This window comes from Oncorhynchus nerka, linkage group LG21 (genome assembly GCF_034236695.1).
Source record: "Oncorhynchus nerka isolate Pitt River linkage group LG21, Oner_Uvic_2.0, whole genome shotgun sequence".
In the NCBI taxonomy this organism is placed as follows: Eukaryota; Metazoa; Chordata; class Actinopteri; order Salmoniformes; family Salmonidae; genus Oncorhynchus; species Oncorhynchus nerka.
In genome coordinates, this window is record NC_088416.1 from 29667529 (window position 1) to 29693194 (window position 25666).

Sequence of the window (25666 nt, forward strand, 5' to 3'; positions counted from 1 at the left end):
CACACACACGCACACGCACACGCACAGGCACACACACACACACACACACACACACACACACACACACGCACAGGCACACACACACACACACACACATACACATTCAAGTTTATATAATCTTCAGAAACAATTTTGCAGATGTAAAAATGGCAAAAGTTACTCAAGAACCAGATGTTGTTGTAAAAAGATAAGAGACAAACAGGTGCAGTGTAGTGCAGGAGACAGACAAGGGACATGTGCATCATTCAGACAACTACACACAATAGGAGCTACGGTGCATGAGAAGGGTCAGAAAAAGTATTTGAGTCATTTCATACACAAACCATATGCCAACAAACAAGACAGCGTTGTTTATATTTGACTTAGTGGGAAAGAGATGAAATATAGACACTTTGGAATATACAAAGATGTCTCTCTATTCAGTCTCTCTAGAATCAACCTTTATGAGATCTCACGTTCTAAAGACAACAGCTTTCAGATGATTCCCCTAAAGGTGTCTCTCTATTCAGTCTCTCTAGAATCAACCTTTATGAGATCTCACGTTCTAAAGACAACAGCTTTCAGATGATTCCCTAAAGACAAGACTCAGAGATCTCACGTTCTAAAGACAACAGCTTTCAGATGATTCTCCTAAAGGTGTCTATCGGGAAACGCCTTTAAGGTGACAGGAGAGACCAGATAAGTAACTCATGATGATAAGTTCTCTACTGATATACACTGAAGAGAGGGACTTTCCATTATGTCACATTCCTGCTCCTTTTGCAACACGAAAACAGACCTTTAATAAAAAATGTGAGAAAAAAACTACCTGATTCTGGAGAATGAAAACACCTAGTTCTTTTCTCCAGCAAATGAAGAACTGGATTTTAGACAATAAGTCCCTTCACTATGATTATTCAATGATTGCGTTGGTCAGTGTATTGTTGTTACTACGCACAGTAACAACCGATACACGAGTCATTGATCTATGCTAAAGACACTATGAAAACAATGTGTGTAAATGAGTAAATTAGGGAGAAATGAGGCTCAGAGGAGAACTTGTCTGGAGAACAATAGTGCAAATAGTAGAAAGCAGCAAACTATCCTGTTGATATAGTATTAGAACCCAAGTATGATCCATATCACATGTCATATCACCAGTCATTTTATCTTTACAGAACACTGGAGGTTGATTACGCATCAAAATAGCACGTATCATGTCCAAATGACACAAACTACACAATAAGACTGTGTAGATAAACATCATACCTACCTACTTGAATGTTACTCAAATATTCTGGGTGTCTTCCCTGCACATTTCCACCTGAGACAGTTTCTGTAGCAGAAGTGCTCCTTTGGTCAAATGTCTGTTTATCCTTCATTGCACACGTCTCAAACAAGTCGTTATTTGTCTCATCCTCAGCTCTCTGCTGGAACTGTCCATCTCTTGGCGTTCCTTTCCTATTACCTCGTTAAAAAGAGTCGCCCGTTCATACAATCTCATGTGTAATTATCTGTCTAGGTGACTGTCCCACAGCCCAACTGAGGTGCACGTATGGGTGAAGTGTGCAGAGTAGAACCACTAATTCAGCCTCCCATTTGGTTCTCTCCACAAACAAAAAACATGGGCTCAGGTTAAAGTACAAAATAATGCTGGCAAGGCGAAAGGGGTGTAGATCTAGTACTAAATCCAGAGCAAAACGTGCAAAATACAAAAAGGAAGACCTCTCTTCAAGACCTACAGATCGGTATATGTGAACGGAGGGGTTGGGAAGGGTCTGAGGATGCCATCCCTTTGCCTCAGATTCCTGACTCACTTTTATATGTCAGTGGATCACGAGTAATGGTCGTCTGTAGAATGTCAAAATCGATCTGATTGTCCAAAACACACAGCATGTTGCTGCCGGATGTCATTGTGGCTGTGTCCTGAAACAAATTATGAAAGTCTACAGAAACTGAATTCCTCCTTTCCTCCTCCCTGTCTTTTCCCTTTTGCCTATCCAGTTCATCCTCGTCCTCTCCACAGCTCAGTGCTACCTCATTCTCATAGCAGAAGGCGCTGGGGGAGTGGGGGGTTACGAGGTGCTGGGTGATTCTGGGGCTGGTTGGGAATAGTGAGTGGGAGGAGGCGGATGAGGCAGGCCGGCTGGCCGTCTCACTGAGCTCCTTGGCGCTGCAGTGGGGTGTGGAGGGCACCTCGTAGGTCTTGTGGAAGCGAGAATAGTCCACCTGATACTTGGTTCGGTCCTCAAAGATCACAGGCTCAAACCTATGCCCCCATAGGATCTCCTTGGCCAGATAGGAGCTGCGGGCCTGGGTGGTCATGGCGGTGGCCTCCACCATGCCCTCCAAGATCACTACGATCTCAAAGTCATCAGACTCCAGATCAGCCCGGCTCACAGAGTACAGGGGGCTGTCCTCGTCGATCTCATGGACGATAACCAGAGGAGAAACCAGGAAGAGACGGTCAATGCCTTCATCGTAGCCTACGTTGAGATCCCTCTGCTCTAGAGGGATAAACTCTCCCTCTGCCGTGACGTAGGGTCGAATGAGCTGTGCCCGCACATGGGCCTCCACGATGTGGCTCCTGCGCAAGTTACCCACCCGCCACATGAGGCACAGCTTGCCATCGCGCAGGGAAATCACAGCGGTTTTCGAGAACAGCAGGGTCTGGTTCCTCTTCTTAGGGCGTGCCATTTTGACCATGATTGTGCCAAGCATAAAGGAGTCAATGATGCAGCCCACTATGGACTGGACCACCACTGTGATCACTGCCACAGGGCACTCCTCGGTGACACAGCGCCACCCATAACCAATGGTGGTCTGGGTCTCGACGGAGAATAGGAAGGCTCCGACGAAGCCCTCCACATGAAGGAGGCATGGCTGCCACGTTTTCTGTACCCCTTCAACTTCACCAACCCCAAGCCCATTCCCTTCCAACCCCGAAGAGGAACTCATTCCAGGGTGCTCATCAAAATCCCCATGGGCTCTGGAAACTGAATAGAAGATTATTCCAAAAAACATCCAGGAGGACATGAAGGTCGAGCAGAAGAGGAGTAGTAAGTATCTCCAGCGGATGTCCACGCAGGTGGTAAAGATGTCGGCCAGGTAACGTTGTGATTTCTCCTCCATGTTAGAGAACACCACGTTGCAATGGCCATTTTTCTTGACGAAGCGACTTCTTAGTTGGCTCGATCCTGTAGTAGAGATCTTTCCGTTGTAATTGTTCATCCTACGACCTGTGGCTCCTGATATCCTATCTCCTCCGGATGTGCCACTAGGGGAGGGGAACCGGCTATTTGGCGAGCTGTGGCCGTTGTGGAGCCCAAGTGTGGAGATATTCAGGCCCTCCTCATCTGTTGCTGCGAAGTTGTACCTGTTGGGTTAACAAAAGGGGAAAGTGTGGATAAATAAGGAAATTGACCAGAGTGATGCAAGAGATGTGAGAGTGGTTTGAGAGAGGGTGTAGAACAAGAAGAGTTGAGGTTATAATACATGTCCGTAATCTCATTGGGCTATCTATTCTTACCAGTGTGCCCTACAGGACACAGTGACTATGCATAGCTTGCCAACGCTGCACAGAGACATAATGTACGACTCACATTCTCTCATGCATTAAAGACCGCGCTTAGGAAGGATATGCTGGGAATGAGAAATGTATATATAAGGGTATCCTTCTTAAATGCAAAGGTAGCATGAAATGATGCTTTCTCACTTTCCTCAAGACCATTTGACCTACCTCCGGTTATCTCTTAATATTGATCAGACCGACCTGTCTCTCTCCTTCGGAGAGGATAACCTGGGAAGGTGAGTTGTGTTTAGCTATGTGAGAGGGATTGCGGTCATCACGGGTTTAGGGATTATACATGAGCCAAGTCTCTTGACAGCCTATGTTGACTGGGCCATACAGACATTATATTGACCAATTTATAGTGCTCCATTGATCAGGAAACTATATTCAACCATATACTTATTGAATTTTTAATGGCTCCACTATTTTGGTTCCATTCATTTGAATGTACATTGGCGAACTAAGGTTGTCCATTTCCCTGTAATAACACACATAAGGAGAAGCGTTGTTGGCTTTGGGGACATAAGGTGTGACCAGTGATGGAAAAAGTACCCAATTGTCATACTTGAGTAAAAGTCAAGATACCTTAATAGAAAATTACTCAAGTAAAAGTGAAAGTCCCCCAGAAATATACTTAGGTATCAAAAGTAAATTGAAAGTTAAAAGTATAAATCATTTCAAATTCCTTATATTAAGCAAACCAGACGGCACCATTTTCTTGTTTTTATTTATTTACAGATAGCCAGGGGCACGCTCCAACACTCAGACATCATTTACAAACAAAGCATGTGTGTTTAGTGAGTCCGCCAGATCAGAGGCAATGGGATGTTCTCTTGAAAAGTGTCTGAATTCCTGTCCTGCTAAGCATTCAAAATGTTACAAGTACTTTTGCGTGTCATCGAAAATGTACTTTATTTTCATTAGGGATGTAGTGAAGTAAAAGTAAAAATATAAGTAAAAATATAAATAGTAATATCCCCAAAATTACTTAAGTAGTACTTAAATTTTTACTTAAGTACTTTACACTGCTGGGTATGACAGCTTCCATTCATGGTGTCCTCACCTGTTGGCCCGTGCTGTTCCCATTGGCACCAGTAGGTCTATAATTGAGGTGGGAGGCTGGACTCCGCCCTGGCAAGTAGTCTACTGCGAAAGATTTCGTATCGGCATGGCCACTGTCAATGTGTGCATGGACGGCATCCACCGGTGAAGACCACTACAGGGAGAAAGATTTTACATTTTGCCAAGATTCCGACACAGTACAGGTGTAGGATCTTAATTTGACCTATATAGTCACAGCAAAATGATTCAAACATTTAGTCCATAATGTTACTTGATTGGTGGTTAGGCTATTCAAATGAGACTACATGAAAAGTGTAGTACTGTTAATATAACTGCAGGTTTTCAGTGAATGTATGAAATCACAAAGCTCATCTACATTTCCTGCTTCTTAGGAAAATTCTCAGCCAAAACATTAATGATCAAATTAAGATCCTACATCTGTACCTGTGCATCACCATATCATTTTGCACAGATTTGGATAACTATCCCTCAACATTCATAACTGATTTAGTGTTAGCATATTTTATTGAGAGAACAATGATTTAATGTGACCTGGTTTTTGGGTTACAAACATACAGTACCAGTCAAAAGTTTGGACACACCTACTCATTCAAGGGGTTTTCTTTATTTTTGACTATTTTCTACATTGTAGAATAATAGAGAAGACATCAAAACTATGAAATAACACATATGGAATCATGTAGGAACCAAAAAAGTGTTGACCCAAAATATATTTTTAATTTTAGATTCTTCAAAGTAGCCACCATTTGCCTTGCTGACACATATGCTGAGCACTTGTTGACTGCTTTTCCTTCAGTCTGCGTTCCAACTCATCCCAAACCATCTCAATTGGATTGAGGTCGAGTGATTATGGAGGCCAGGTCTGATGCAGCACTCCATCACTCTCCTTCTTGGTCAAATATCCCTTACACAGCCTGGAGGTGTTTTGGGTCAATGTCCTGTTGAAAAACAAATGATAGTCCCACTAAGCACAAACCAGATGGGATGGCGTATCGCTGCAGAATGCTGTGGCAGCCATGCTGGTTAAGTGTGCCTTGAATTCTAAATAAATCACTGACAGTGTCACCAGCAAAGCACCACCACACCTCCTCTATGCTTCACGGTGGGAACCATACATGCAGAGATAATCCGTTCACCTACTCTGCGTCTCACAAAGACACAGCAGTTAGAACCAATCATCTCAAATTTGGACAAATCAGACCAAAGAACAGATTTTCACCTGTCTAATGTTCATTACTCGTGTTTCTTGGCCCAAGCAAGTCTTTTACTATTATTGGTGTCCTTTAGTAGTGGTTTCTTTGCAGCAATTCAACCATGAAGGCCTGATTCACACAGTCTCCTCTGAACAGTTGATGTTGAGATGTGTCTGTTTGTCACGATCGCTGTCGTCGTGGAAATGACCGGACCAAGGTGCAGCATGGTGAGCGTACATTTCTTTTATTGATAAATGTCGCCAACAAAACAAAGAACAAGGACACAACCGTGAAGCTTACTTAGGCTATAATGCCACTAACAAAGACAACTACCCACAAATACAAAAGGAAAAAAGGCTGCCTAAGTATGATTCCCAATCAGAGACAACGATAGACAGCTGTCCCTGATTGAGAACCATACCCTGCCAAAACATAGAAAAAAAGAACGTAGAGTTCTCCCTGACCAACCAAACATAGAGAATAAAAATATCTCTACGGTCAGGGTGTGACACTGTTACTTGAACTCTGTGAAGCATATATTTGGGCTGCAATTTCTGAGGCTTGTAACTCTAATGAACATATCCTCTGCAGCAAAGGTAACTATGGGTCTTCCCTTCCTGTTTTAGCAGTCCTCATGAGAGCCAGTTTCATCATAGCGCCTGATGGTTTTTGTGACTGCACTTAAAGAAACTTCCAAAGTTCTTGAAATGTTCTGCATTGGCTGACCTTCATGTCTTAAAGTAATGATTGACTGTACTTTCTCTTTGGTTATTTGAGCTGTTCTTGCCATAATATGGACTTGGTCTTTTACCAAATAGGGCTATCTTCTGTGTACCTACCCTGTCACAACACAACATATTTAGGCAGCCATTTCCCCTTTGTGTTTTGTGGGATCTTGTCTAGGTATAGTTGCCTGCGAGCACTATTTTGAGCTTCAAGTTTCGTTTGTTCGCTTTGTTTTCACTCTTTAAGTTTCTCTTCCAAATTAAAGGATGGAAACATACCACGCTGCATCCTGGTCCACTCCTTATAACAACCGGGACACCAAGGCAAAGCGTGGCTACTTTGAAGAATCTCAAATATAAAATATATTTTGATTTGTTTAACACTTTTGTGCTTACTATATGATTCCATATGTGTTATTTCATAGTTTGATGTCTTCACTATTATTCTACAATGTAGAAAATTGTACAAATGAAGAAAAACCCTTGAATGAGTAGGTGTCCAAACCTTTGACTGGCACTGTATATCTTCAAGTAAGAGTTCAGTCCTGAGGTAATACACCTCTGTGGTTGATTGTGTAATTTGTCTCTTTAGAGGTCAATGTCACAACTGAAAATACACCTGCCATTACTTAATTTTGGCGCTAAATAAAGACTTCAACGAAACTAAACAACGTGGTTCCACAATGATCTCCAAATTTCCTAACGTCACGTAATATTAGAAAACCACTCAGGGTTGTTTCTGTCATTACATATCTATGTAAAAGAAATCCCTTTCATAATCCTTGCATGATTTTACCTACGATACAAAACACTTAGAAATCCAAGATTGAGGTAGTAGTTGTAGCTTTATTTTGTGAAAACATACAAAGGTTGTGTCATTGTGAAGCTTCATCATTTGGGACCTTTACACGACAGGGCCAGTTTTCCTGACAGATCAACCGCCAGATGTGAGGATGTATGTGACAGTCCACAAAGCCAAACATGGTTGCCAATGGAATTGTCTGCAAGAACATTGACATATATATACAGTGGGGCAAAAAAGTATTTAGTCAGCCACCAATTGTGCAAGTTCTCCCACTTAAAAAGATGAGAGGCCTGTAATTTCCATCATATGTACACTTCGACTATGACAGACAAAATGAGAAAAAAAATCCAGAAAATCACATTGTAGGATTTTTTATGAATTTATTTGCAAATTATGGTGGAAAATAAGTATTTGGTCACCTACAAAACAAGCAAGATTTCTGGCTCTCAGACCTGTAACTTATTCTTTAAGAGGCTCCTCTGTCCTCCACTCATTACCTGTATTAATGGCACCTGTTTGAACTTGTTATCAGTATAAAAGACACCTGTCCACAACCTCAAACAGTCACACTCCAAACTCCACTATGGCCAAGACCAAAGAGCTGTCAAAGGACACCAGAAACAAAATTGTAGACCTGCACTAGGCTGGGAAGACTGAACCTGCAATAGGTAAGCAGCTTGGTTTGAAGAACTGTGGGAGCAATTATTAGAAAATGGAAGACATACAAGACCAATGATAATCTCCCTCGATCTGGGGCTCCACGCAAGATCTCACCCCGTGGGGTCAAAATGATCACAAGAACAGTGAGTAAAAATCCCAGAACCACACGGGGGGACCTAGTGAATGACCTGCAGAGAGCTGGGACCAAAGTAACAAAGCCTACCATCAGCAAGGGCATTGAAGATGAAACGTTGGGCTGGGTCTTTCAGCATGACAATGATCCCAAACACACCGGCCGGGCAACGAAGGAGTGGCTTCGTAAGAAGCATTTCAAGGTCCTGGAGTGGCCTAGCCAGTCTTCAGATCTCAACCCCATAGAAAATCTTTGGAGGGAGTTGAAAGTCTGTGTTGCCCAGCAACAGCCCCAAACATCACTGCTCTAGAGATGATCTGCATGGAGGAATGGGCGAAAATACCAGCAACAGTGTGTGAAAACCTTGTGAAGACTTACAGAAAACGCTTGACCTCTGTCATTGCAAACAAAGGGTATATAACAAAGTATCGAGATAAACTTTTGTTATTGACCAAATACTTATTTTCCACCATAATTTGCAAATAAATTAATTAAAAATCCTACAATGTGATTTTCTGGATTGTTTTTCCTCATTTTGTCTATCATAGTTGAAGTGTACCTATGATGAAAATTACAGGCCTCTCTCATCTTTTTAAGTGGGAGAACTTGCACAATTGGTGGCTGACTAAATACTTTTTTGCCCCACTGTATGTCTTTTTCTCTCTCTTTGACGGAATTTACAATACGGTGACATCGTTAGGATCGTTATCAATGTTTTTCACACTTCTCCCACAGGTACTTCTGGTTCAGGAGGACAACATCAACTGAGGACATGATTACACTAAAGATCAAATATGTCCATGCCGGAGTAATCATGACGTTGATCACTTTTTGGTTGGAGGGTGACTGTGTGGTGAAGCGAGGGGGATGGAGCGTAAACCACCAGAGACATGGTGGAGGGGGCTAGTAAGAGCTCTTCAGGATGAGTCACAGAGAGGGGAAGATTCAAGAGTAAACAGAACACATCTTAAACTGATTCACAGAGGTTTAACAGAATTACATTAACAGTCACTCATCATCACAGTGTAGGGAGATGATGAGTGCATAGAAAGACTGAACTGTGGAGAGAAAACGCCTGAATAATCTTTGCTACACAACACTGACAGATACTTAATCCCACTTGAGCAGGAGGTGTGTGTGCGTGTGTGTGTGTGTGTGTGTCTGTGTGTCTGTGTGTGTGTGTTGGCTGGGGAGGGGATGCTTCCCTCACTCTATCTTTATGTGTACTTGTCTGGCAAGGCCATTCTTAACCCATAATCTCTTAAATTACAGATGAATAGTCCCCTAATCTCTAGTCTCAAAGAAGTGATATGAAAGGCAGATCTAAGTAGAGTGACCTGGTTCAGATTTCCCACTAATCCCTTACAGAGAGAGAAGAAAAGGAGGGAGACGGTGCTGGTGGCGGACAGTGTTGTGGAAGGTTGACGACGCCAACAGGACATCTCCTAAACCACGTCATACTTGTCCCAGGTTAATCACCGGAGCAGGATTACATACCATTTGGCATATGGATCCTTACTGCACATCAAGACATATCTCAAACACATAGGAAGATAATACACAAGATGGGCCCAAGCAGTCCTCTCTGAGATGTATAAAAAGGAACAGTATGCGTATGAGCCTATCGATGGCTGTTCAAAATGGGTAGGGTTCGGTTGCAATGTGTTTCTTGTTGTCATTATGATTTTTTGTTGTTGTATTTGTTGATGAGAAACCAATGGGATGTAGGCCTACAAGGAAACTAATAAAACAAGAGAAGAATAAAGGTGGACCCAACCACAAGTTTCTTGTTTTCTGAAACGCTACAGTTAAAGCCCATGCTATTCGAAAACCAGATGCAGGGTTTGGGATTGTATAACTGAATGATAAAACATGCTATTCTAATACCAGACGCAGGGTTTGGGATTGTATAACTGAATGATAAAACATGCTATTCTAAAACCAGACGCAGGGTTTGGGATTGTATAACTGAATGATAAAACATGCTATTCTAATACCAGACGCAGGGTTTGGGATTGTATAACTGAATGATAAAACATGCTATTCTAAAACCAGACGCAGGGTTTGGGATTGTATAACTGAATGATAAAACATGCTATTCTAAAACCAGACGCAGGGTTTGGGATTGTATAACTGAATTATAAAACATGCTATTCTAAAACCAGACGCAGGGTTTGGGATTGTATAACTGAATTATAAAACATGCTATTCTAAAACCAGACGCATGGTTTTGGGATTGTATAACTGAATTATAAAACATGAAGTGGCTAATAAGAGTCTGTTACAGCAGTACTTCATGTTGGCAGGTACAGAGGGAATGAGGTGGTCTATGTTGACCTTTATTCTCTCTGGCTTTGGTACATTTCCTGAATCCATTCAGATGCAAAACTTTGTCTGGTCAAATTAGATTAAGATCATAACAAACTATTTTAATCTTGTCAGTTCCACGAACAAGCCAGAAATTCAGTTGATCAATCCACTCTGGGCTCAGAGATTTCACTAAGAAGGTTTACTGATATCATTTTAACAGCTCAACAAGTGGAACAAATGAAAACATTTATTTTTCTTCCATAAGCCACTGTGTCAAAGAAACATGACCAAATGACATCTGACAGCCTAGGAATTCCCATCACCCTTCATTTGTAACAGATCAATTCCTGTCTCCCTGCGTGTCAATCATGTTGAACGATCTGGAACCTTCTCTGTCTGTTTACAGCTAGGGTAGAGTACCCTAATTAGGGTCAGTCAACAACAGCCCCCTACTAAGTAGTGATTGATCAACCCCAGTCAGCTCAACCATTGCATGCATGGCTTCAAATGAGGGCTGTGTGTTTAAACAAGTGTTACATAATAATGATAATGAAGGGCAAAGTAGATCAAAGTCATTCTTTTTGCAGCTAAATAGGATGAATTCTCTGCTTGGTTAATTTTATTACTACTTCTATTGTACTATTATTTGAACCTGATTAAATGTTGTTTTAGAAACGTGCTGACAATTCTAATTATATGGGCAACGTAAGGTGGTGTTGGCTTTGTACTTGGAAAAAAATAATAACTTGTTTCATCGTTTGCCAAATCCCAGTTTTTAGAACACAGATGCAGAATCACAAGCGGGTTTTACCAGTAAGGATCGCCTGGCCACACAGAGTTAACTGTAGGATTATCTGTTTCATTACAACATCAACTTTCCTCCAACCTTCACGAGCTTCTGCTCCCTGTGTTTATTTATATATCCCTCTCTGTCCCCGTCTCCTGTTTATTTATATATCCCTCTCTGTCCCCGTCTCCTGTTTATTTATATATCCCTCTCTGTCCCCGTCTCCTGTTTATTTATATATCCCTCTCTGTCCCCGTCTCCTGTTTATTTATATATCCCTCTCTGTCCCCGTCTCCTGTTTATTTATATATCCCTCTCTGTCCCCGTCTCCTGTTTATTTATATATCTGTCCCTGTCTGCTGTTTATTTATATATCCCTCCCTGTCCCCGTCTCCTGTTTATTTATATATCCCTCTCTGTCCCCGTCTCCTGTTTATTTATATATCCCTCTCTGTCCCCGTCTCCTGTTTATTTATATATCTGTCCCTGTCTGCTGTTTATTTATATATCCCTCTCTGTCCCCGTCTCCTGTTTATTTATATATCCCTCTCTGTCCCCGTCTCCTGTTTATTTATATATCCCTCTCTGTCCCCGTCTCCTGTTTATTTATATATCCCTCTCTGTCCCCGTCTCCTGTTTATTTATATATCCCTCTCTGTCCCCGTCTCCTGTTTATTTATATATCCCTCCCTGTCCCCGTCTCCTGTTTATTTATATATCCCTCTCTGTCCCCGTCTCCTGTTTATTTATATATCCCTCTCTGTCCCCGTCTCCTGTTTATTTATATATCCCTCTCTGTCCCCGTCTCCTGTTTATTTATATATCCCTCTCTGTCCCCGTCTCCTGTTTATTTATATATCCCTCTCTGTCCCCGTCTCCTGTTTATTTATATATCCCTCCCTGTCCCCGTCTCCTGTTTATATATATATCCCTCTGTCCCCGTCTCCTGTTTATTTATATATCCCTCTCTGTCCCCGTCTCCTGTTTATTTATATATCCCTCCCTGTCCCCGTCTCCTGTTTATTTATATATCCCTCTCTGTCCCCGTCTCCTGTTTATTTATATATCCCTCCCTGTCCCCGTCTCCTGTTTATTTATATATCCCTCCCTGTCCCCGTCTCCTGTTTATTTATATATCCCTCTCTGTCCCCATCTCCTGTTTATTTATATATCCCTCCCTGTCCCCGTCTCCTGTTTATTTATATATCCCTCTCTGTCCCCGTCTCCTGTTTATTTATATATCCCTCCCTGTCCCCGTCTCCTGTTTATTTATATATCCCTCTTTGTCCCCGTCTCCTGTTTATTTATATATCTGTCCCTGTCTGCTGTTTATTTATATATCCCTCTCTGTCCCCGTCTCCTGTTTATTTATATATCCCTCCCTGTCCCCGTCTCCTGTTTATTTATATATCCCTCTCTGTCCCCGTCTCCTGTTTATTTATATATCCCTCCCTGTCCCCGTCTCCTGTTTATTTATATATCCCTCTCTGTCCCCGTCTCCTGTTTATTTATATATCCCTCCCTGTCCCCGTCTCCTGTTTATTTATGTATCCTCTCTGTCCCCGTCTCCTGTTTATTTATATATCCCTCTCTGTCCCCGTCTCCTGTTTATTTATATATCCCTCTCTGTCCCTGTCTCCTGTTTATTTATATATCCCTCTCTGTCCCCGTCTCCTGTTTATTTATATATCCCTCTCTGTCCCCGTCTCCTGTTTATTTATATATCCCTCCCTGTCCCCGTCTCCTGTTTATTTATATATCCCTCTCTGTCCCCGTCTCCTGTTTATTTATATATCCCTCTCTGTCCCCGTCTCCTGTTTATTTATATATCCCTCTCTGTCCCCGTCTCCTGTTTATTTATATATCCCTCTCTGTCCCCGTCTCCTGTTTATTTATATATCTGTCCCTGTCTGCTGTTTATTTATATATCCCTCTCTGTCCCCGTCTCCTGTTTATTTATATATCCCTCTCTGTCCCCGTCTCCTGTTTATTTATATATCCCTCTCTGTCCCCGTCTCCTGTTTATTTATATATCCCTCTCTGTCCCCGTCTCCTGTTTATTTATATATCCCTCTCTGTCCCCGTCTCCTGTTTATTTATATATCCCTCTCTGTCCCCGTCTCCTGTTTATTTATATATCCCTCTCTGTCCCCGTCTCCTGTTTATTTATATATCCCTCTCTGTCCCCGTCTCCTGTTTATTTATATATCTGTCCCTGTCTGCTGTTTATTTATATATCCCTCTCTGTCCCCGTCTCCTGTTTATTTATATATCCCTCTCTGTCCCCGTCTCCTGTTTATTTATATATCCCTCTCTGTCCCCGTCTCCTGTTTATTTATATATCCATCTCTGTCCCCGTCTCCTGTTTATATATATATCCATCTCTGTCCCCGTCTCCTGTTTATTTATATATCCCTCTCTGTCCCCGTCTCCTGTTTATTTATATATCCCTCTCTGTCCCCGTCTCCTGTTTATTTATATATCCATCTTTGTCCCCGTCTCCTGTTTATATATATATCCATCTCTGTCCCCGTCTCCTGTTTATTTATATATCCCTCTCTGTCCCCGTCTCCTGTTTATTTATATATCCCTCTCTGTCCCCGTCTCCTGTTTATTTATATATCTGTCCCTGTCTGCTGTTTATTTATATATCCCTCTCTGTCCCCGTCTCCTGTTTATTTATATATCCCTCTCTGTCCCCGTGTCCTGTTTATTTATATATCCCTCTCTGTCCCCGTCTCCTGTTTATTTATATATCCCTCTCTGTCCCCGTCTCCTGTTTATTTATATATCCCTCTCTGTCCACGTCTCCTGTTTATTTATATATCCCTCTCTGTCCCCGTCTCCTGTTTATTTATATATCCCTCTCTGTCCCCGTCTCCTGTTTATTTATATATCCCTCTCTGTCCCCGTCTCCTGTTTATTTATATATCCCTCTCTGTCCCCGTCTCCTGTTTATTTATATATCCCTCTCTGTCCCCGTCTCCTGTTTATTTATATATCCCTCTCTGTCCCCGTCTCCTGTTTATTTATATATCCCTCTCTGTCCCCGTCTCCTGTTTATTTATATATCCCTCTCTGTCCCCGTCTCCTGTTTATTTATATATCCCTCTCTGTCCCCGTCTCCTGTTTATTTATATATCCCTCTCTGTCCCCGTCTCCTGTTTATTTATATATCCCTCCCTGTCCCCGTCTCCTGTTTATTTATATATCCCTCTCTGTCCCCGTCTCCTGTTTATTTATATATCCCTCTCTGTCCCTGTCTCCTGTTTATTTATATATCCCTCTCTGTCCCCGTCTCCTGTTTATTTATATATCCCTCTCTGTCCCCGTCTCCTGTTTATATATATATCCCTCCCTGTCCCCGTCTCCTGTTTATTTATATATCTGTCCCCGTCTCCTGTTTATTTATATATCCCTCTCTGTCCCCGTCTCCTGTTTATTTATATATCCCTCTCTGTCCCCGTCTTCTGTTTATATATATATCCCTCCCTGTCCCCGTCTCCTGTTTATTTATATATCCCTCTCTGTCCCCGTCTCCTGTTTATTTATATATCCCTCCCTGTCCCCGTCTCCTGTTTATTTATATATCCCTCTCTGTCCCCGTCTCCTGTTTATTTATATATCCCTCTCTGTCCCCGTCTCCTGTTTATTTATATATCCCTCTCTGTCCCCGTCTCATGTTTATTTATATATCCCTCTCTGTCCCCGTCTCCTGTTTATTTATATATCCCTCTCTGTCCCCGTCTCCTTTTTATTTATATATCCCTCCCTGTCCCCGTCTCCTGTTTATTTATATATCCCTCCCTGTCCCCGTCTCCTGTTTATTTATATATCCCTCTCTGTCCCCGTCTCCTGTTTATTTATATATCCCTCCCTGTCCCCGTCTCCTGTTTATTTATATATCCCTCTCTGTCCCCGTCTCCTGTTTATTTATATATCCCTCCCTGTCCCCGTCTCCTGTTTATTTATATATCCCTCCCTGTCCCCGTCTCCTGTTTATTTATATATCCCTCTCTGTCCCCGTCTCCTGTTTATTTATATATCCCTCCCTGTCCCCGTCTCCTGTTTATTTATATATCCCTCTCTGTCCCCGTCTCCTGTTTATTTATATATCCCTCCCTGTCCCCGTCTCCTGTTTATTTATATATCCCTCTCTGTCCCCGTCTCCTGTTTATTTATATATCTGTCCCTGTCTGCTGTTTATTTATATATCCCTCTCTGTCCCCGTCTCCTGTTTATTTATATATCCCTCCCTGTCCCCGTCTCCTGTTTATTTATATATCCCTCTCTGTCCCCGTCTCCTGTTTATTTATATATCCCTCCCTGTCCCCGTCTCCTGTTTATTTATATATCCCTCTCTGTCCCCGTCTCCTGTTTATTTATATATCCCTCCCTGTCCCCGTCTCCTGTTTATTTATGTATCCCTCTCTGTCCCCGTCTCCTGTTTATTTATATATCCCTCTCTGTCCCCGTCTCCTGTTTATTTATATATCCCTCTCTGTCCCTGTCTCCTGTTTATTTATATATCCCTCTCTGTCCCCGTCTCCTGTTTATTTATATATCCCTCTCTGTCCCCGTCTCCTGTTTATTTATATATCCCTCTCTGTCCCTGTCTCCTGTTTATTTATATATCCCTCTCTGTCCCCGTCTCCTGTTTATTTATATATCCCTCTCTGTCCCCGTCTCCTGTTTATTTATATATCCCTCTCTGTCCCCGTCTCCTGTTTATTTATATATCCCTCTCTGTCCCCGTCTCCTGTTTATATATATATCCCTCTCTGTCCCTGTCTCCTGTTTATTTATATATCCCTCTCTGTCCCCGTCTCCTGTTTATTTATATATCCCTCTCTGTCCCCGTCTCCTGTTTATTTATATATCCCTCTCTGTCCCCGTCTCCTGTTTATTTATATATCCCTCTCTGTCCCTGTCTCCTGTTTATATATATATCCCTCTCTGTCCCCGTCTCCTGTTTATATATATATCCCTCTCTGTCCCCGTCTCCTGTTTATTTATATATCCCTCTCTGTCCCCGTCTCCTGTTTATTTATATATCCCTCTCTGTCCCCGTCTCCTGTTTATTTATATATCCCTCTCTGTCCCCGTCTCCTGTTTATTTATATATCCCTCTCTGTCTCCGTCTCCTGTTTATTTATATATCCCTCTCTGTCCCTGTCTCCTGTTTATTTATATATCCCTCTCTGTCCCCGTCTCCTGTTTATTTATATATCCCTCTCTGTCCCTGTCTCCTGTTTATTTATATATCCCTCTCTGTCCCTGTCTCCTGTTTATTTATATATCCCTCTCTGTCCCCGTCTCCTGTTTATTTATATATCCCTCTCTGTCCCTGTCTCCTGTTTATTTATATATCCCTCTCTGTCCCCGTCTCCTGTTTATTTATATATCCCTCTCTGTCCCCGTCTCCTGTTTATTTATATATCCATCTCTGTCCCCGTCTCCTGTTTATTTATATATCCCTCTCTGTCCCCGTCTCCTGTTTATTTATATATCCCTCTCTGTCCCCGTCTCCTGTTTATTTATATATCCCTCCCTGTCCCCGTCTCCTGTTTATTTATATATCCCTCTCTGTCCCCGTCTCCTGTTTATTTATATATTCCTCCCTGTCCCCGTCTCCTGTTTATTTATATATCCCTCTCTGTCCCCGTCTCCTGTTTATTTATATATCCCTCCCTGTCCCCGTCTCCTGTTTATTTATATATCCCTCTCTGTCCCCGTCTCCTGTTTATTTATATATCCCTCTCTGTCCCCATCTCCTGTTTATTTATATATCCCTCCCTGTCCCCGTCTCCTGTTTATTTATATATCCCTCTCTGTCCCCGTCTCCTGTTTATTTATATATCTGTCCCTGTCTGCTGTTTATTTATATATCCCTCTCTGTCCCCGTCTCCTGTTTATTTATATATCCCTCCCTGTCCCCGTCTCCTGTTTATTTATATATCCCTCTCTGTCCCCGTCTCCTGTTTATTTATATATCCCTCCCTGTCCCCGTCTCCTGTTTATTTATATATCCCTCTCTGTCCCCGTCTCCTGTTTATTTATATATCCCTCCCTGTCCCCGTCTCCTGTTTATTTATGTATCCCTCTCTGTCCCCGTCTCCTGTTTATTTATATATCCCTCTCTGTCCCCGTCTCCTGTTTATTTATATATCCCTCTCTGTCCCTGTCTCCTGTTTATTTATATATCCCTCTCTGTCCCCGTCTCCTGTTTATTTATATATCCCTCTCTGTCCCCGTCTCCTGTTTATTTATATATCCCTCTCTGTCCCTGTCTCCTGTTTATTTATATATCCCTCTCTGTCCCCGTCTCCTGTTTATTTATATATCCCTCTCTGTCCCTGTCTCCTGTTTATTTATATATCCCTCTCTGTCCCCGTCTCCTGTTTATTTATATATCCCTCTCTGTCCCCGTCTCCTGTTTATTTATATATCCCTCTCTGTCCCCGTCTCCTTTTATTTATATATCCCTCCCTGTCCCCGTCTCCTGTTTATTTATATATCCCTCCCTGTCCCCGTCTCCTGTTTATTTATATATCCCTCTCTGTCCCCGTCTCCTGTTTATTTATATATCCCTCCCTGTCCCCGTCTCCTGTTTATTTATATATCCCTCCCTGTCCCCGTCTCCTGTTTATTTATATATCCCTCTCTGTCCCCGTCTCCTGTTTATTTATATATCCCTCCCTGTCCCCGTCTCCTGTTTATTTATATATCCCTCTCTGTCCCCGTCTCCTGTTTATTTATATATCCCTCCCTGTCCCCGTCTCCTGTTTATTTATATATCCCTCTCTGTCCCCGTCTCCTGTTTATTTATATATCTGTCCCTGTCTGCTGTTTATTTATATATCCCTCTCTGTCCCCGTCTCCTGTTTATTTATATATCCCTCCCTGTCCCCGTCTCCTGTTTATTTATATATCCCTCTCTGTCCCCGTCTCCTGTTTATTTATATATCCCTCCCTGTCCCCGTCTCCTGTTTATTTATATATCCCTCTCTGTCCCCGTCTCCTGTTTATTTATATATCCCTCCCTGTCCCCGTCTCCTGTTTATTTATGTATCCCTCTCTGTCCCCGTCTCCTGTTTATTTATATATCCCTCTCTGTCCCCGTCTCCTGTTTATTTATATATCCCTCTCTGTCCCTGTCTCCTGTTTATTTATATATCCCTCTCTGTCCCTGTCTCCTGTTTATTTATATATCCCTCTCTGTCCCCGTCTCCTGTTTATTTATATATCCCTCTCTGTCCCCGTCTCCTGTTTATTTATATATCCCTCTCTGTCCCCGTCTCCTGTTTATTTATATATCCCTCTCTGTCCCCGTCTCCTGTTTATATATATATCCCTCTCTGTCCCTGTCTCCTGTTTATTTATATATCCCTCTCTGTCCCCGTCTCCTGTTTATTTATATATCCCTCTCTGTCCCCGTCTCCTGTTTATTTATATATCCCTCTCTGTCCCCGTCTCCTGTTTATTTATATATCCCTCTCTGTCCCCGTCTCCTGTTTATATATATATCCCTCTCTGTCCCCGTCTCCTGTTTATATATATATCCCTCTCTGTCCCCGTCTCCTGTTTATTTATATATCCCTCTCTGTCCCCGTCTCCTGTTTATTTATATATCCCTCTCTGTCCCCGTCTCCTGTTTATTTATATATCCCTCTCTGTCCCCGTCTCCTGTTTATTTATATATCCCTCTCTGTCTCCGTCTCCTGTTTATTTATATATCCCTCTCTGTCCCTGTCTCCTGTTTATTTATATATCCCTCTCTGTCCCCGTCTCCTGTTTATTTATATATCCCTCTCTGTCCCTGTCTCCTGTTTATTTATATATCCTCTCTGTCCCTGTCTCCTGTTTATTTATATATCCCTCTCTGTCCCCGTCTCCTGTTTATTTATATATCCCTCTCTGTCCCTGTCTCCTGTTTATTTATATATCCCTCTCTGTCCCCGTCTCCTGTTTATTTATATATCCCTCTCTGTCCCCGTCTCCTGTTTATTTATATATCCATCTCTGTCCCCGTCTCCTGTTTATTTATATATCCCTCTCTGTCCCCGTCTCCTGTTTATTTATATATCCCTCTCTGTCCCCGTCTCCTGTTTATTTATATATCCCTCCCTGTCCCCGTCTCCTGTTTATTTATATATCCCTCTCTGTCCCCGTCTCCTGTTTATTTATATATTCCTCCCTGTCCCCGTCTCCTGTTTATTTATATATCCCTCTCTGTCCCCGTCTCCTGTTTATTTATATATCCCTCCCTGTCCCCGTCTCCTGTTTATTTATATATCCCTCTCTGTCCCCGTCTCCTGTTTATTTATATATCCCTCTCTGTCCCCGTCTCCTGTTTATTTATATATCCCTCCCTGTCCCCGTCTCCTGTTTATTTATATATCCCTCTCTGTCCCCGTCTCCTGTTTATTTATATATCTGTCCCTGTCTGCTGTTTATTTATATATCCCTCTCTGTCCCCGTCTCCTGTTTATTTATATATCCCTCCCTGTCCCCGTCTCCTGTTTATTTATATATCCCTCTCTGTCCCCGTCTCCTGTTTATTTATATATCCCTCCCTGTCCCCGTCTCCTGTTTATTTATATATCCCTCTCTGTCCCCGTCTCCTGTTTATTTATATATCCCTCCCTGTCCCCGTCTCCTGTTTATTTATGTATCCCTCTCTGTCCCCGTCTCCTGTTTATTTATATATCCCTCTCTGTCCCCGTCTCCTGTTTATTTATATATCCCTCTCTGTCCCTGTCTCCTGTTTATTTATATATCCCTCTCTGTCCCCGTCTCCTGTTTATTTATATATCCCTCTCTGTCCCCGTCTCCTGTTTATTTATATATCCCTCTCTGTCCCTGTCTCCTGTTTATTTATATATCCCTCTCTGTCCCCGTCTCCTGTTTATTTATATATCCCTCTCTGTCCCTGTCTCCTGTTTATTTATATATCCCTCTCTGTCCCCGTCTCCTGTTTATTTATATATCCCTCTCTGTCCCCGTCTCCTGTTTATATATATATCCCTCTCTGTCCCTGTCTCCTGTTTATTTATATATCCCTCTCTGTCCCCGTCTCCTGTTTATTTATATATCCCTCTCTGTCCCCGTCTCCTGTTTATTTATATATCCCTCTCTGTCCCCGTCTCCTGTTTATTTATATATCCCTCTCTGTCCCAGTCTCCTGTTTATATATATATCCCTCTCTGTCCCCGTCTCCTGTTTATATATATATCCCTCTCTGTCCCCGTCTCCTGTTTATTTATATATCCCTCTCTGTTCCCGTCTCCTGTTTATTTATATATCCCTCTCTGTCCCCGTCTCCTGTTTATTTATATATCCCTCTCTGTCCCCGTCTCCTGTTTATTTATATATCCCTCTCTGTCCCCGTCTCCTGTTTATTTATATATCCCTCTCTGTCCCCGTCTCCTGTTTATATATATATCCCTCTCTGTCTCCGTCTCCTGTTTATTTATATATCCCTCTCTGTCCCTGTCTCCTGTTTATTTATATATCCCTCTCTGTCCCCGTCTCCTGTTTATTTATATATCCCTCTCTGTCCCTGTCTCCTGTTTATTTATATATCCCTCTCTGTCCCCGTCTCCTGTTTATTTATATATCCCTCTCTGTCCCCGTCTCCTGTTTATTTATATATCCCTCCCTGTCCCCGTCTCCTGTTTATTTATATATCCCTCTCTGTCCCCGTCTCCTGTTTATTTATATATCCATCTCTGTCCCCGTCTCCTGTTTATTTATATATCCCTCTCTGTCCCCGTCTCCTGTTTATTTATATATCCCTCTCTGTCCCCGTCTCCTGTTTATTTATATATCCCTCCCTGTCCCCGTCTCCTGTTTATTTATATATCCCTCTCTGTCCCCGTCTCCTGTTTATTTATATATCCCTCCCTGTCCCCGTCTCCTGTTTATTTATATATCCCTCTCTGTCCCCGTCTCCTGTTTATTTATATATCCCTCCCTGTCCCCGTCTCCTGTTTATTTATATATCCCCGTCTCCTGTTCCTCTCTGTCCCCGTCTCCTGTTTATTTATATATCCCTCTCTGTCCCCGTCTCCTGTTTATTTATATATCCCTCTCTGTCCCCGTCTCCTGTTTATTTATATATCCCTCTCTGTCCCCGTCTCCTGTTTATTTATATATCCCTCCCTGTCCCCGTCTCCTGTTTATTTATATATCCCTCTCTGTCCCCGTCTCCTGTTTATTTATATATCCCTCTCTGTCCCCGTCTCCTGTTTATTTATATATCCCTCTCTGTCCCCGTCTCCTGTTTATTTATATATCCCTCTCTGTCCCGTCTCCTGTTTATTTATATATCCCTCCCTGTCCCCGTCTCCTGTTTATATATATATCCATCTCTGTCCCCGTCTCCTGTTTATTTATATATCCCTCTCTGTCCCCGTCTCCTGTTTATTTATATATCCCTCTCTGTCCCCGTCTCCTGTTTATTTATATATCTGTCCCTGTCTGCTGTTTATTGCTCTGGTGTGCTGTAGGCTACTCGACAGATCCATCCTTTATCGACATTTTCCTCTGTACACATTTACTGTAGCTTTGACATTTGGGATGTCATCCATTATTGTGAATGGGTCTGTAAACCCTGGGTTAATTCGCTCTCAGTTTGTGAACAAAACATTGCGATTACCTCGAACACAGACTAAATGAGCCTAGAGAGGAGCAGGTCTTACTGTCATAACAGCAGGTGACTATGACTGATTCCTGGCCTTAGAGTTGAAATAAGATTGAACTGTTTAATAAAGTAGCTGTTTGCTCTATATCCCTACACAGCAGTTTCCTTGCCATGTATGATCATGGACTGGGTGACGCAGTGCCTCATTGAGCTCTAGATTGATGGAAGGACAAACTTTAATGGGGAATGGTAGTGTGTCAGTGTCTTATGCAAATGTCTTGAGCAGATATTATTGTCAAATACTTAGTAGGAGATATCCAAATAATAAAGTTCACTATTATAAATTCAAGTGTTGCTCTGACCAGTTTAAATGTATCCTTGGTCATTATTAACCCGTTTAAAAAAAAATCTCAGTTAAACCAAGGTTACGCATCTTACCAATAGTAGCATACCCAGGTGAGACCGGACAGCTGGTCCAGTAACCATGAAATAGAAGAGGCATTTGATTCTCACTGGTTTCAGAACAAGCCTTCATTATTTGTGGATCGTCTTTTTGAAAATACATTTTTAAAGACTGTGAAAATGAATGGTAATGCATTTTCACTTGGTGAAGTCTGTGAGTCCTGTTTCCCACCACAAACGTCTTGACATTCTAATGTGTATTGGACACTGGGGACCTTTACGCATTTTAGGTTATGATTTAGGATAATCAATTAGGCCAGGCTTACTCACCTTAAAGACAACAAGTTATTCTGTTGTGCAGCTTGCTTGTTGTTTAGATCCACTTCTGATCCAATTGTAACCTCAATTCTGAATAGTCCACGCACTCTTTGGAAGGAAGGATGTGTAACCCCAGGAGTCTCTGTTGTACGCCTTGCCTTTCGGCAATAGTTCTATCCTGTTCTGTTTCCACTCTCTTATTCCTTTAACATTAATCACACATTTTTGCATATCTTTATAGTTTTTTCCCCCTTTTGTTTTTGAATCCTTTGTTGTCCTCTGCTGCCTTCTAACTGTCTCCTGTAATCCGGTCGGTGCTCGCTCTCCTCCACAGACTCGTGCACTGGAGTCTCCAAATGCTGTGCCAATTTACTCTGTGCAAAGTGTGTGGGTTCGAGGGGGTGCTTGTCAGTTTGATTATGTCTCCCTCACGTCTTTATGTATATGTGTAGGCGTTAAATGATGCGTTCCCTTCTCATTTTACTGGTTGACTGCATCTCAAATCTATGTCTCATTGGAATAATTGTGGTGAGATGAACATGAAGTAGTTGTAAGAATGGGTATCAAAGTTGTTATAACCTTGTTAATACTCTACCAAGTCACTTGGACTGAATTTTGCGTACTGAACTCTGTATAGAATAAACCATCATTTCCGTTCCTTGAAATCTTTACCCACTCACAGTGGCTCTCAGGCTGGTTTCCAGCCCACTATCTCTGCCAGTGCAGTCAGTCTCACTGTCAATGCATGTGAGTCTCCAACCACAGTCATACACTCCCCTAAGGCACTCTGCCAGACCTAGTGCACTTGGTGTGGTAATCTTCAGTCCTTCACATAACAGGACACTTTATAAAGTGTAGGATTGTAAAGATGTTCTCTTTTTCTCTTGATTTTGCACCATATTTATGAGAAGAGATATTTACGAGAACAGTGTATATGGGATTTGTCTGACCTTCATCCGTAGATGTGACCTAATGGTCCGTGTGAAATCTGAAGTTGCACTGAACTCTCATCATAACTTGACATGTTTTTGCTGTTATATTGAAAATAAATTGCAGATAATTAACCTAAATGGAAACAACCCAGAAACGTATGCCAGTGCAGTATTCCTGATCTTGGGTATGGATGCAGCACAATTGTTTCTATGGAAACCATTTCCTTTTACAATCTTCGCTCTCCCTTTTCTCTGCTCCTAAATTATAGAGCAGAGGGGGCTTCTTTTCAATGCGCTCTCCTCCTCAATAGGAAGGTGGGAGTATATCTGTCCATATGACAGGCTCATAGAAGAGTAGTGAGGGGGTGGACTGACATAGGTACCAAGAAGAGACTGATGAGTGGCTGAGGAGAGATGGAGAATGGATGTTGCGGGGCAAAAGGAGCTTGGAGAAAAGGTACTATAGTATGAGCATTTGAGGTGTGTTAATGAAATCCAGATACAAAATATTCCTCATGACATGTAGCTGGCCACTGACTCAGCTGACCTGTACACTGTAATGAAGGAAGGTGTGCCTATCAAAAGGTTATGGGGACTAATCTGACATCCAGGGCTGATTACTGGCTAATAATACACACACACAGAGGAGTCATCTTGTGGTCATCTTCTACTCAGATTCTACTGTAGCCTGTCTGTCTGACCCTTTATACTGTTCTCCTGGCAGCCAGAGACCATGACAGGTGTATAATGGTGAAAAAGTCACATCTAAATCAATTTAAAGTGGTTTTCCTTTTTTTATAGATTAGCATTAGATATACCTTTAAATTATCTCTAATGTTGATCTTTTCATATACTTTTATATTATCTCTAATGTTGATCCCTTCATATTATCTCTAATGTTGATCCTTTCATATACCTTTATATTATATCTAACATTGATATTTTCATATACCTTTATATTATCTCTGATGTTAATCTTTTCATATACTTTTATATTCTCTCTAATGTTGATCCCTTCATATACTTTTATCTCTAATGTTGATCCCTTCATATACCTTTATATTATCTCTAATGTTGATCCTTTCATATACCTTTATATTATCTCTAATGTTAATCCCTTCATATACCTTTATATTATCTCTAATGTTGATCCCTTCATATACCTTTATATTATCTCTAATGTTGATCCCTTCATATACCTTTATATTATCTCTAATGTTGATCCCTTCATATACCTTTATATTATCTCTAATGTTGATCCCTTCATATACCTTTATATTATCTCTAATGTTGATCCCTTCATATACCTTTATATTATCTCTAATGTTGATCCCTTCATATACCTTTATATTATCTCTAATGTTGATCCCTTCATATACCTTTATATTATCTCTAATGTTGATCCCTTCATACTTGTAATAGGACCATTGTTTATGAACAGGTCATATACTGTATGCTCAATGTATATCTTTACAACAAACATAATGAGGTAATAACTCAGTAATACCAGAACAACATATTTGGCAAATAAGTAATGTCATTGAAGAATACTGCCTATATGACGATATAGACCCTAGAACACACAACTAACTATACACTCACAATTGTCCCTTTGAAATGGACAGACATGTTTTTGCTCTGCTATTACTTCAGGACTTAGCACTGAGATCCTCAGGAGAAGTTTTTCCACTCGGTACAGGGGAACGATGGAGGGCAATGACTTGCGACAGACGGAGAGACAGAGGGAGTGGATTATGATCACACTGCTGGACACAGGAACAATAATGTAGGCGCAGGGGACCAGGAAGGGAGGGTGAGGGGTGCCAAGCAAGAAGAGGGTGGTGATTAGTTTTGACGATGATTCAGATATTTAAGAGGATTGTAGGGTAGGCAGGGAGGTGGAGGAGATAAATATAGAGGGATGAAGAGTTGAACCAGGGAGGTGGAGATAGTGAGTAGTTCAAAGCACTACACAAAACATGGAAACAAAATGATGAGCTCTCACTTGTCATTATGTGTCATAAACAGTTGGAAGCTCAAAAGAAAAGGTGAAACATTGTCAGGACTCTGCAAACTGTGTGTTTTGTATAGAAATTGAACAAGGCCAGTCAAGTTCGTCCACA

At 41.7% G+C, this 25666-nt stretch overlaps 1 protein-coding gene across 1 annotated transcript; it reads right to left on the reverse strand.

Annotated features, from left to right (window-relative positions):
- Positions 1-594: 594 nt before the first annotated feature.
- On the reverse strand, positions 595-22966 carry LOC115115030 (inward rectifier potassium channel 4-like). The gene is made up of 3 exons (XM_065006548.1): positions 22624-22966; positions 4614-4766; positions 595-3355 (listed from the first exon to the last, which is right to left on the reverse strand). Exons 2-3 carry the CDS (start codon positions 4634-4636, stop codon positions 1780-1782), a joined length of 1599 nt encoding a protein of 532 aa, XP_064862620.1. The 5' UTR covers positions 4637-4766; positions 22624-22966; the 3' UTR covers positions 595-1779.
- Positions 22967-25666: the final 2700 nt, after the last annotated feature.